The following is a 12,855-nucleotide window of genomic DNA, read 5'->3' on the forward strand; positions in this document are numbered from 1 at the left end:
TTGACTGTCCTCCTTGCAACAGCTCTAAAAATGCTGCATTGTTATTTTATTTTAAGAGTGGGCAAAGCAAATCAAACAAGTTGCACCAGTGCAGGYTGGGGTGACTTGCTGGGAAGCAGCTCTGCAGAGAAGGACCTGGGGGTCTTGGTGGACAACAGGCTGTCCACGAGCCAGCAGAGTGCCCTTGTGGCCAAGAAGGGATCCGAGGGTGYATTAGGAAAAGCACTGACAGCAGGTTGAGRGAGGTGATCCTGCTTCTCTCCTCAACCCTAGTAGGCACATCTGGAGTGCTGTGTTCAGTTCTGGGCTTAGCAGATCAAGAAAAGCAGGGAACCACTGGAGTGAATCCAGTGAAGGGCAATGGAGGTGTGAGGGGACTGGAGCATCTCTCTTATGAGCACAAGCTGAGTGAGCTGGGGCTGTTCACCCCACAAAAGAGACAACTGAGAGGACTGACAATCCCTGCCTGTCAATGTCCGCAGGAAAGGGTCAGAGGATGGACCAGGCTCTGCTCCGTGGGGCCCAGCAAGGGGACAAGAGGCAACAGGAGAAACTGATACCCAGGATGCTCTGCCTGAATGTGWGGAGGAAYTTTCCTGTGCAGTGACTGAGCAYCGGAACAGATTGCCCAGAGAGGGTGTGGAGGCTCCCCCACAAGACATATCCCAAAACSATCTGGACACAATCCTGTGCCATGTKCTCTGGGATGGCCCTGCTTGAGCAGGGATGTGGGACCCACTGTGGTCCTATTCAGCCTGACTCATTCTGTGATTCTGCGAAACAAAAAATGGAAGAAAGTGAGCAGTACTCACAAGTTCATTGTAAGTAGGGTCAGAGACTTTTGGAGCTGTTCTTGTTTTCCTTCGACTGACCTCATAAGGATCTGGCAGAAGAAAAAATTCAGCATGTGCACTTGGGGCAGAGCCATCTGGGAGGCGCTGGAAAACAAGACAGTCATAAATATGAATGYCCATGTTCTAGTAAAGAAAACAAATAAAAAGTACCAAATAAAATCTGGACTTTTATCAAATGCAGAAATATGTTATGTTCTCAGTATTCTCTKGCCTAAATTGGAGTGCTAGTGGAATAACAAGAATCATCAGCATTCAGCTTAAAATGGAATCAAGAAAATAAAAATGAAATAATACAAAGAAAAGGTAAAATTGTCCATCTTTAATATTTTACATTCTGATGGAAAAAAAACATTAAGCCTCAATCTACTCTAACTCATCTTAATCTGATACAAAGTCCAGCCCYTCCACTTTCCAGAGCAATGCATAGAAACTGGATTTTAAACAGTAAGCTCCTATTAATTTTAACCCCAAAGTATCAATGCTGATAATGGGGAGAACTRATTGTTTCTAAGGGWGTTTCATAAAGCATTCTACYAGAGAAGAGCCAGGAGCATTTCCTSCAGCAATATGGGCAGAACAGGATTCTTATAACAGCCTTTTCAATCTCACCCWTCACACAGCTGCAATCTCTCTTTAATTTTCCAGTTCAGGTTACTGAACGACATTCCAGATATTCCATCTTATATGGTAGCAACTCAAGATCAGAGACAATCTATTAACCAGGCTCAGTCATCAGCCAGTGCTGGTGGGTGGAGAGTTTTTTGATAAGTTCTGAGGAGCGGCAAAGTTATTCTTAAAGCAGCATTACAGTTACTCAGAAAACACATTGTATTACCTGAGGCTTCAAAAGAACACAAGAAATGTAATCATGAAAAACTAYGGAACAGGCATCCTGCCAGCACATGTCACTGAATGCTTGGTTTATAATTAAGCACAAATGCTTGTGTTGGTTCCACAGTATACAATCAGAAAGCACAAAATGGGGCATTTCARAATATCATCAATTTTAATAATTTAATCAGCATTTTAGGTGGGAAGTTTACGTGCCAGCTCCCTGGCAATCCAGTGATAGGATGCAAATAAGAATATAGGCAAAAAGAAGAGACTGTAAAACATTTGAACCAATGAGTCCAGAGGATTACACAGGCTCTTGCATTTATATCTCCCATTTTAATTTTACACCTGGCTCTGAATGAGGTAATTTCTCAGATTTTGATTATTCACAGTATCTGTCTGGAAATATGGGGCTTTCTCCAGCATTATCAACAACATATCCCTGGGATAGAAGAGACTGCTCTCTCCTCCTTCCTCTCTATTGGGAAGGAAAAGARTGCTTGTGTGTGTGTACAACCAGTYCTTGCACAASAAACCTCTGGTTTTAGTTATCTGAAATGATCCTTCAAGGCAAATGATGTGGTCAACTGCAAAGCTCATTATTGTTATCATTAACACCATAGAGCATCAAAGGATGCCCACTCCACCCATTACATATTGTCAGCACTATGGCAGTCATTAATATTACCATTGCAAAGTTCCTTGAAGTACATCTGAYTTAAAATGCCCATGGGATTGAGATAGATGGGATTGAATGGCCAACATAAGAGAGCTATTAAAGGGCAGTGGAACTAATGGGTGTTTTCCTAGGACAGGGAGCCACACTGTTAATGCAGGGTTTATAAATTACACTGTCCATTGGAAAGCCCATCTCTSTTGATCTAGGACTGTACTAAACTTCAATTGGGGATTACATGTAATGGTAAATCGAGCATCTCTTAAAAATCAGGAGGGAGAAAGAAATGCAGCCTTAAATACCAGTCCAAGCAACCAGGGTCCCAAGTGTATCAAGCTTTTCCCTTCTCMATGAATAGGTAAACATCAGTGCAACTTGAAGGTCAACTGATTTCAGAGAAAGAAAGGAATCAGGTTGAAGTGACAGGGTACAAGGTAACGGGGCTGCATCTGTCCCATCCTGCTGCCCCTCTGAGCTGGGACAGGGGGTTGTCACAAGGGCTGACCCTCCCTGAGTACCTCAAGCAGCAAAGACACAGATCATGGAGCATCCTGAATTGGACACAGGCTCAGCCTGACGTTCACCTGCCAGTGGAAGAATCCAAGCTGATTGCTGTGTGATTGTTTAACAGGACCTGGGTGTCCACAAGCAGATGTGATTAATTGAAAAGACATCAAGTGAAATTGTCATCATGCTTTGAGGGACTCTTTGTCATGTTACCTTGCYTTCAGCCAACTAACCTTCCTCTGTCAGATGACTCCTCCCAAAATCTAAGAAAGGCCCTTTGCTGCAGTGTTTTGGCCATATGAAATGCACTGAAAATTACTTCCTCACTATCCCTTTGAATGTAGCTAAATACGTGTTGAAAGAGGCGAGTGGGAGGAAAGGGTCAGGGGAGAAAATTAAAAAAGAGAATATTTTAGTAATTCAGATGGAAAACTCAAGGGCAGAGCAGCTGCTCTGGGATATTTTAGAACTAAAATAAAAGCCACTTTTCATGAATAGTAGCAATCAGCAGTCAGACTGCTAGAGGTARTTCGATGTGCAGCCACCTGAATTCCAAACAGACATTGTAGTTCTGATTGTTGTTTTTTTCTCCCCCACTTTACAGGTGACATTTTCCCCCTCCATCTTCCCTTGCTGAGGAAAGGCAAACAGGCCACTCCAAATCCCACTACTGTCCCAATTCTCCATCTGCAGTGGCACTGTCATCCATCAAACAATCAAAAAAGCTTCAGCTGAGCCCCTCTTCCAGCCAGATCACATGTTCCACTTCTCTTCTGCTCTCCCCTGACTCCTGACATGACACAATCCATCTAACGAAGGACTCCAGCTGTTAAAAAGACTCTGTCCCACCATGCACTAATAATTCAAAACTACAGATTAAGAGCAGGTATAAATCAGCCCCAGCCTTACAAGAGCAGAGTATRGGAGCTCGTATAATGAGCTTGTGCTGGTTTCTCTTGTGATTGGCACAAGAGCTGAATTGCTTTTCTTGTGAAGAGCCTGCTTCACCATAGGATTTCTTGAGGCAAGACTTGCAATGAAAAGGGCTGTRCTTTGATAGACACTTCCCAGCAGGGACAAGGAATGATTATCGTGGCAGTTTGACTATAATAGTGCARGAACAGGACTATGATTAACATGGCAGAAATATCTTTTAAAATCATAACTAGCTAGAATTTGAAGTAAACTGTTTAATTAAGACAACTGGCATAGCAGGCAAGAACTCTCTTAGTTTTGGGCAAAGCAGTCCTTTCCCTGGCGTTCATATCTGAGTTGAAATAAAGGAGAATGGAGAGTAAAGGAAAAATGGAGGAAACCTCAGAAATATTTTCTTACTAAAGATTATAACTTCTGTCATAYTGCAGTATCACATTTAGTAAGCAAAACCCCTGTGTTTTCCTTTCACTTCYAACTCACTCCTAACTGCACTGTCTTAGTTACAAATTTAGGTAAACATGAGGARTACCTGACCAAAACCACAGAATTCCAGACTGGGTCAGGCTGGAARGGACCACAGTGGTCATCTGGTCCCACATCTGTACTSAAGCAGGGTCATCCCAGAGTACATGGCACAGGATTGCATCCAGATGGTTCTGGAATATCTCCAGTGAGGGAGACTCCACAGCCTYTCTGGGCAATCTGTTCCAGTGYGTGGTCACCCACACASTAAAGAAATTCTTCATATTCTGGTGGAATTTCTCTTTTTGCACCAAAGAGTATCTGTTGTGGTGAGCTTCTTATAAAAACAGAGTATGGTTTCTAGCAGGTTTATGAGTAGTTCTGAAATCCAGAAAACCCCCTTTTTGTTAGTATTAAAGGATAAAAAAAATCACTAATTTTTGTCCATAGTCCAGGACAGAAGGAAAATCAAAAGGTGCYCTGGGAATGCTATTTTGCACTTTACACTGCAAAACCTTTATAGCTTGAATGCACTTGGGATCAATCAAACAGAAAAAAACCCTAAAGTTTTAGATGGAATTCTATTTGTGTTTAATTCTGTAGTAATTTCATTACCCCAAAAATAAAAGATTTTTACTTCCCTCAGAAGAAGTTACTCCCAATTTAAATTATTGYCTTAAATCTTTTATTGTGAATGCTTACAAATAAATCCAAGCTATAAAAATCTGTAAGGCTGTAAAGGTATAAACCCAAGCTCCCGTCAGAAATTCCACAAGTTGCTTTGATATGCCCAGGGCCAAAAAAATCCCAAAAAAAACTCCGGTGATCTAGATCTGCCAATAAAAAAAATTTGAATTTAGAAGCTGCCTCAAACTGAATTTAGAAACTGACTGTATTTGCTCTCTTCAAGTGCAACCATGATTGAACAGTTTTCTCAGAGAATGACCAGCCTACTCAACCTTGATAATGACAGATGTTTTTAAGRAACTCAGTTACAACTGCCTGAATATATGTTAAAAAAGGAACTTATTTTGGAAATATAATTTTCTTCTACAGTCAGGCAGAGGTGATGAAAATATTTAAGAATAAGGGGAAATGAAGGAGAGAAAATAATACTCTGGATTTACTTCTTTCCACATCTCTAATTCAATATTGAAAACCTAAAATACACAGCCCGTATCTGTTATGACTGTGTTTYGTTTTCCACTCCAGTTTGTTTTTTCTAAAACCAGAAAAATGTTGATATTTATTTACAGAAACACAAAGAGATAGCTTACATCCTGTGTAATTCAATTTTAAATACAGAAGCTGTAGCTGGGAAGTAATGGATTAAATTCAATTAATTTTTTTAAGAAATATGTTCTCCTAATGACTTTTCTCCCCTGATCATTACTAATGATCCACAACTCTGCTAACACAAGGATTCTTTGTTAGCATTTCTGGAGGCACAACTAATTCCAAATTTGCCATATATTCAACTATTTAATAATCTAGCATCCACTATGAATATTGGGCCATACTCAGATGAATTTTAAGGATAAGTTTTATGATTTTTAAAATATGTACTTTAAGGATAATTTATTGTAAAACCTTTTAAAATTCACATCTTTCTAAATGAAGTAAAGTTTTCTTTTTAGGTGACTTTGGCCTCAAATTTAAATCATGTCATCAGTTTCTGTTAATGTTAGACATGCAGATCACCTTTTGTTCTACAGTGGAACAGATTGATGGCTCCTGAACATTTGATAGTTCCAGCTGCTGTTCTCTTTTTCCCATTTTTCATTTTCAACAATCTTGACAGTAAAAACTAATGATCAACTAACTTGTCTTAAATAATGACACCTTTCCTCCTCTATAAATAACTACCTTGCTTCCCCAAAAAATTAATTTCCTCAAAAAWTTTCCAATCTGTTTCTTTCTTCTTTTTCTTCAGTGGAAAATAAGAAGAAAAAAAGATATCCAGGCTTGAGAAAGACTCCCATTTCAGCTACTGCCCCCAAATAAAAATAATTCACTTTGTCCAGTAGTTCTCTTAATATTCCTGTCCTTTACCTTCCTTGTGTTCTCTTACATACACTGCTGTCAGAACTTATTTACATAGTGAAGAAAGGACTACAAAATATTCCTTAATTTTTCATATTCAGACAGCCATACACCTTTCAAAATCAAACCACTATAGTAAGTGATTAGCAAAAAACCTTCAATAAAACAAAATGTCCATAAAGTATGTATAGACATTAGGTGGATTTGATTATTATCCAATAAAGGAGGATTAGAAAAAAATCCACAGCAGAAATCATCCTTGCACTGCAGTAACCTTTATAAATTACTGTCTGCCTCCAGACTAAATTAAAACCAATGAGAAACGTGGAAGAGCCATCATTGCTGCTGTCTTTCAGTTCCTCTGAGTGCMTGTGTAACTCAGCACAGGAAGGCTMAACCCTGTCTTTCAAAGCTGCAGCTTAATTAGCAAATATAGCCTCTGCCTTCGGAGAAAAAGAACATCCTCTGGGCTACTTCTAAGCTTAAAGAGCTGAGAAATTAGTATTACAAAGGAAGTGGTTCCTTCAAAAGCAGATTAATGATAYATAAACTCCAGGAAAAATGGGATTGCTGTGTGAATGAGTAGTTGTGTTGTTACTTTCCAAATCCAAAGTATCCTTTGATAGTAGTATCAAAGACCCTTCCTCATCCTTCCTTTGAGCTCTGCATCTCCCAAAGCATGAACACCTTTATTCTACTCTGCTGCTGAGATTTTAATTTTCCTCTCACAAAATATCTTCAAATTGCTTCAAAGAAAATTAACAAAAAAATGAAATTTGCAGTAATTAAATAATAATTACAAAAAAAAARATAATTCACCCTATCACTAGGGTGCATCCTGCACTGTCTGCTCTTGGCAAGACAAAACACGAAAGCAACTGGCCAAATGTGATTGCACAAATATGGTATTTTTTTCCCAAACAACCACTTTCTTCACCTAAAATTTGAAAATATTTGTCTGCTTCTCTTCAACAACATTTTATTGTATTATATTTTCTGATCCCGATTTTTTGGTGACAGCTGGGTATGTACGTTAAGACAGAAGACACAGTGAGAGAGGTTGAGGATATGGAGGTTTAGCAGCAAGGCAACCAAAGAAATTAAGTTTTTCTCAAGTTAATTCAAGGAAATAAAAGTATTTTTTCTGCCAGAGAAATTCTGGAAAGCATTTTTTGAACAGGCATTTTCTACCTTTCAGAAACCTGGCAGTGTCTGTGGAGTGAGCCTCCAGATGGCTTTGTCATTTACCATGCTAAAAATGCAAAGATGCTCAATCCACGTTATTGATTTGAATATCCAAATATAATTTATGTCCAATACCTTCAGCATCCTGATCAACCTGCCTGCAGCAGAGTAGCCAGGACTGGAGCAGCCTGGCTGCAACAGCTGCTTGTGCAGCATTCCTGAGGGGGACAACTGTGCTGGCAAAAATAGGGTCAGAGCTGTCCTGAGACACAAAATCTCTACAGAATGAACCAACAGCCAACCCTTTCCAAGGTGTCCTGGCTACCAAATGGGGAAAAAAAAATAATCCTGTTAAGGAGGGAGACCAACAAGAGATTTACCCTGTCATATTGTGCACATCTGGCTTGGCTTGGTTAAACTGCCCCCACACTGGTGCATGGCCCCAGCTGAGACAGATCCTGCTGCTTTGTGTCACCACAARTGATAAAAGGTGTGTATGGAGCTGGAAATAGGACTTCATGGAAAAMTGGACCATTCTGGAGTGGTCACTGGAGGTCAGGCAAGATAATTCCTGGTTTTCAAAACAGCTGCGATCAGGCAGCTGATGCATCACAATGAGATGGAAATGTGATTCCAGCACATCACATATGTAAGCATCTTAGTTTCAAACTGATCCCAAAACACAGGGACACTGGGATATTAAACATGAACCGGAATTATTTGTAAATATTTTCAAAAAAACAAATCTGTGATTTTTTGTTTCTTTTTTTAAGGAGACAGTTCTGGAAAACAGACTGGATYCCAAAAGACTCAGGGCTATCTGAGAGTTATGCAAAATGCTTCTCATCTGCTTCAGTCATTTAAAAAGAAAGCCCATCTATCTCTGCTTAAATGAAGTAAATAAAATGAAAGCTGGCCTAGGATACCCAGAAGGTCACAAAGGTTCTCTCCCAAAATTTATTTCTATAAAGCCCTGAAACCAGAAAGTTGAAGAAATGCCCTGAGAGGTATCTCTGGTGCTCCATTTAGAGAGAGTAATATATTGTCCTGATGATCTAGAAGCAGATAAGGACAGACACAATGCCAAATTGAATGGGGAGGTGTCCGTACAGCCACAGACAGTAACTGTTATGTAAAACAGGCTCCTGCCCTTTACAGACCAGCAGCACCAGGCAAGGAGGGCTAGAATTTAGCTCCAGCAAGAAATGACACAACTTTGTGTGTGTTTATTRCTGTTTCTGAACAAGCAGCAAAGAAAAAGACATCATAGAATGGGTTGTGTATGTACCCAACCCACTCAGAGCTTAATTCCATCTCCTGAGCTCTGGTAAATCTCTGACCCTTTACCAAGTGACTTCATTACYGTATGATCCACAAAGCACAATGTGGGGATAAAAAAGTTACCAAGGCTGAAAAAACAAAATAAAGCACAAGTGGGAATGTATTGAATAAATGACCAAGTCCCAATAAAAGATGAGTGACAATCACACAGAAGTTTTTTCCCCTAAAGAAAAGGTAACATGTTCTAGATTTCTGAATCACATGCTGCATTACTATCTTTAAGTCAATTAACTCCACTGATGTCTTTTGGTTTGGTTCTTTTTTTTTTTTTTCATAGATGAGAGAAATCCAGGTTCAGTCACATTTTAAAACTATATTATCCTGTGGATAAACAATGCTGGTGCAGGGTGTAGAACGCAGAGAGTAGATTTGATGAACAAATCTCTGAAACTTTTATTTCAGAATTACCACCACACCCATAAAGAAACTAAATTCCATTGCTTTCAACCCTGTATTATTGTTGTGCTTGGAACACTTCATTTTCAGACGAATATTTAGTCACAGAGTCTATGACACCAGCTGAGATAAGAATGATCTTGTTTTGACCCTTAGAAACACWGATCCCAGAATTTCTTCTTTTGAATAAAGCACAGAAGAGAAYAAATTCTGAAGACAAATCCCCATTTCACTTTCCTTTGGAAATCACTCAGGATTAAGAGCATTGCTGCCTGTTAGAGGGCATGAAAGAAAATTAGTCTTTGAGAAAAGAAATACAAGCAAAAGCTGTTGTTCCCTTTCTATCTTTTTGTTGCATACATATGCTTTGCTCTCCCTGCCTGGGCCCAGATAGTAAGTGAATACAAAAATGTGTGAAGAAACAGTGGGTTTGTGATCTGCGTCTTCATTCTGCACTATTTTGCCTCTCAACTTCATAATTAGTTACAAAAGCCTGTATATGTCTGCTCCAGACTATTTTTAATTTCTCCAACTGTACAATCTCCCTGCACTTTTCTTTCAATTATTCTACAGCTTGCCATCTCCATGTGTAAGAAAGCATTCCATTATATGAGGCATGCAATTTCTGCTCCTTAATTAGCTCTCATTACTTCTACTTACGCCCTTGCTCAATGTTCTAAATAATTCCTCTTGAACCTTGCTGTCTTCTCCCTTAAATATTTGCACAATTGACTTGTGTCCTTGTTAGTCTGTTCTTAAGTAAGTTYTAGTAACAATAAATCACTCCTGAAGAATCAATCACTCCCAAGCAACCCTACTGAGAACTGTTCTTTGAACTTGTATTCTAGTTAAAAAAACATCCTGAGAGAAACAGTTTCCTATCAAAGCCTTGTRAAGATGAACTACTTCATTTCTGCACCATGACACCAGGATCTGGCCTTTCTCATTGGCATCTCTCGTAGCAACCTCATGTCTCACCATGAGCTTGTTTTATCTTCACATTACTGTGGGATATAGATCTCTCCCTCCCTGAGGAAATATTTTTCATTTGTCCAAGCTGGTTGTAGGGTTCTGGAAATTACTTTTATTCTCTTGATCTTGCTCTGTCTGCACTATTATTTTTAATGTTTCCCTCATTTGCAACCAGGGGCAAATTTAATTTTTGTTCACCTTCATCTCCCAGATCACTCAGCTTTAAATAGAGCTCACTGTTTGTTGTTGTCAGTTTTTTTCTTCTTATTCAACACCTATCAACTATGTAGGGAATTACTTATTTAAAAATGAGCAGTTAGAATTTAGAGCTGAGCCAGTACCGTGACTGTGACAGATTAAAGGGTTTAACAAGAAATAATAACACAACTTTCTGTACAACATATTTGTCAAACACCTTTCATAACAAATGTATTTGAATCCAACAGTAATCCTTGTGCCACAAGAACAGACCATCTCTTTCCAATTTAAACCACTGCTGAGTTATAGTAACCTTTGTTTAGAAGTGTTCAGCTAATTTTCAGTCTGAAGGAGAATATAGCTTATCTGAGCTAATTTCCTTTCACTTTAAAAGAGTTTTCTATGAATATAAAATTAAATCCAAATTTTTATAAGTTAGAGTTAGTATAAGAGCTTTCTTCCGATGGCTTTTTATTTTGTTTTCCTGTGCCAGTCTAAGAACTTCATCTGAATGTGTTACCTCCCTCCATCAGCCAAACTTCTCATTTAATTCTGTCACTGATACTCTCTGGATAATTTTGTTCAGCACAAAGAGATTTTTTTCCCACTTGTTTCCATCCCTGCCTTGCCTACCTGTGCACCTCCATTCCARTCCCTGTTGGCTGATCCATGGGCTGCAGCAAGGAAAGCAGTACACATTCATAATGTTCTGAAAGGATAATGTGGCTTTTAATTTAACTGGCAGGCCCTGCATTGTTGGCAGGTAGTGTAGAGTCTCCATTTAAATCTATACAATGGTAGCCATAAAGCATGAAAGTTAGTGAGCCCATGAGAGGAGTGATGGGAACCAACTAAGACTGAACAAAGATCCCCATCCCTTTCCCAGCTCAAACTGAGACAAAACCCAACAAAGGCAGCAGAACATCTACCTGTACTTAGTGGGAACATCCCTATAGCCCTGTGCTGCAGGCTTAGATCTCATCCCTTTGGATTTGGGAAAGGTTGGCTCCCACCCTTCTTCCCAACACGTTTAAACCATCGCATCTCACAAACATTTTTGGCAGCAATTTGTACTCGGATGGCGTAGGACATGAAATGGAAAGAGGCTGAATGTATGTGTAAGCCTAAAGCTGATTACTAATTCGTCACCCACATATCAGCTATCCCAGAATCATTAATCACCAGGAGTGCTACATGACAGCTTCAGAGCTTTTATAAAAGGAAAGCTGGAAGTACTTTTGCAAAGAACTGTAGGAGTTTATTTTTYTTCCAGCAAATTTTCCCCCTGTAAAGTTGGTTCAAAATTCATCGCCCACGCACTCTTTCCTGAATTCTAGTAATATTTTACATTTATTGGCATGAGATTCAGGATAACTTGGCTTTGTTTCTCCACCCCTCTACCCCTGAGGAGTTACTCTGTCCACAAGAAGTAATGGGCAAGAATGTTTAGTAGTGAGGATTGGAAGTTTAGCTGCTTATCTAGGAAAACAGGGCATGCCTGAGGCAATGGCAGAGAAGTCAGTGGAAAAAAGCAGGCTTYCTCCTGAGCCAATGCTCAACCACTTTCCCTTTGCTTCTGCGTGAAGCAGGCAAGGAAATATGTTAGGAACCCTTTTCTGGATGWCAGCAATGGCTGTTCCTCGTGCCTCTGGTGTTTTTTTTGAGGAGTGAGCAAGCCCAGCAGTGCACCAGCAGGTTCCTGGTTGGTTGTGGCTGTGTGGAACTAAACCAGCCCATAGCTGACCCTGTGTGGGCTCTTGATATCCTAATTCTCTGTGTTGGTTAATATGGGTGAACAGAACTGGAATCGAACATTACAAATTCAAAACCTACATGTCTTTCAATAAATCCATTTCCACATCTGCACTGATCTTCAAGCTTACATTTTTAGGGTAGAGCAGCATTCCCCCTGTGCTTCTGTTCCTGCCTACTGCTACTTTTCTGGGTATTGTGCTGCCACAACTGGACTACTCTTTTTCTTAGGTACCAAATCCCTTCAGATGCCAAAACAAACCTCCCCTGGGGCTCCTTTGTATTTATCCTAAGACCACTTWGTGTACTTTTCCAGGTACTGTGCTATTGTTTCCATAGACTAAGCCTGCCCTTCCCCACCCCTCCATCTGCCACGAGGCCAACTCTCCAGGTYTCTCTGCTTTTCAACCCTACACAAATGTTTCCTTCTACCCCAGCTTCACTTTATTAAGGCAATATTGCCTGTAGACCCCATGTATAAAGTACCCAATGTGGCACTGTCTGCATTTGAGAGGAGAGAGCAATGCCCCAAGAAGCTGACTTCAAGTTATGTAATATACATGTTCAGAAAATTGCATTTTATTGGCTTTTGTATATTTGAAAATTGGATTTAAAGTAATTTTCCTCAGCAGTCATGATGATGCCRCTCAAATCATAAGTAGAAGCAGTGAGCCACCTGACTTACAAAATCTCAGGATT

General features: G+C 39.7%; 1 protein-coding gene across 1 annotated transcript in view; it reads right to left on the minus strand.

Moving 5' to 3' along the window:
• The window catches only part of PIK3C2G (phosphatidylinositol-4-phosphate 3-kinase catalytic subunit type 2 gamma), a 190,474-nt gene that overhangs the window by 5,941 nt on the left and 171,678 nt on the right, over nucleotides 1–12,855 (minus strand). The window contains exon 33 of the mRNA XM_057381792.1: nucleotides 813–938. Coding sequence (XP_057237775.1) covers nucleotides 813–938 — 126 coding nt within the window. The remainder of the gene's footprint in view (nucleotides 1–812; nucleotides 939–12,855) is intronic.

Source organism: Malurus melanocephalus, unplaced genomic scaffold, assembly GCF_030028575.1.
Source record: "Malurus melanocephalus ecotype Western Australia unplaced genomic scaffold, MMel_1.1 scaffold_529, whole genome shotgun sequence".
Taxonomy (NCBI): domain Eukaryota; kingdom Metazoa; phylum Chordata; class Aves; order Passeriformes; family Maluridae; genus Malurus; species Malurus melanocephalus.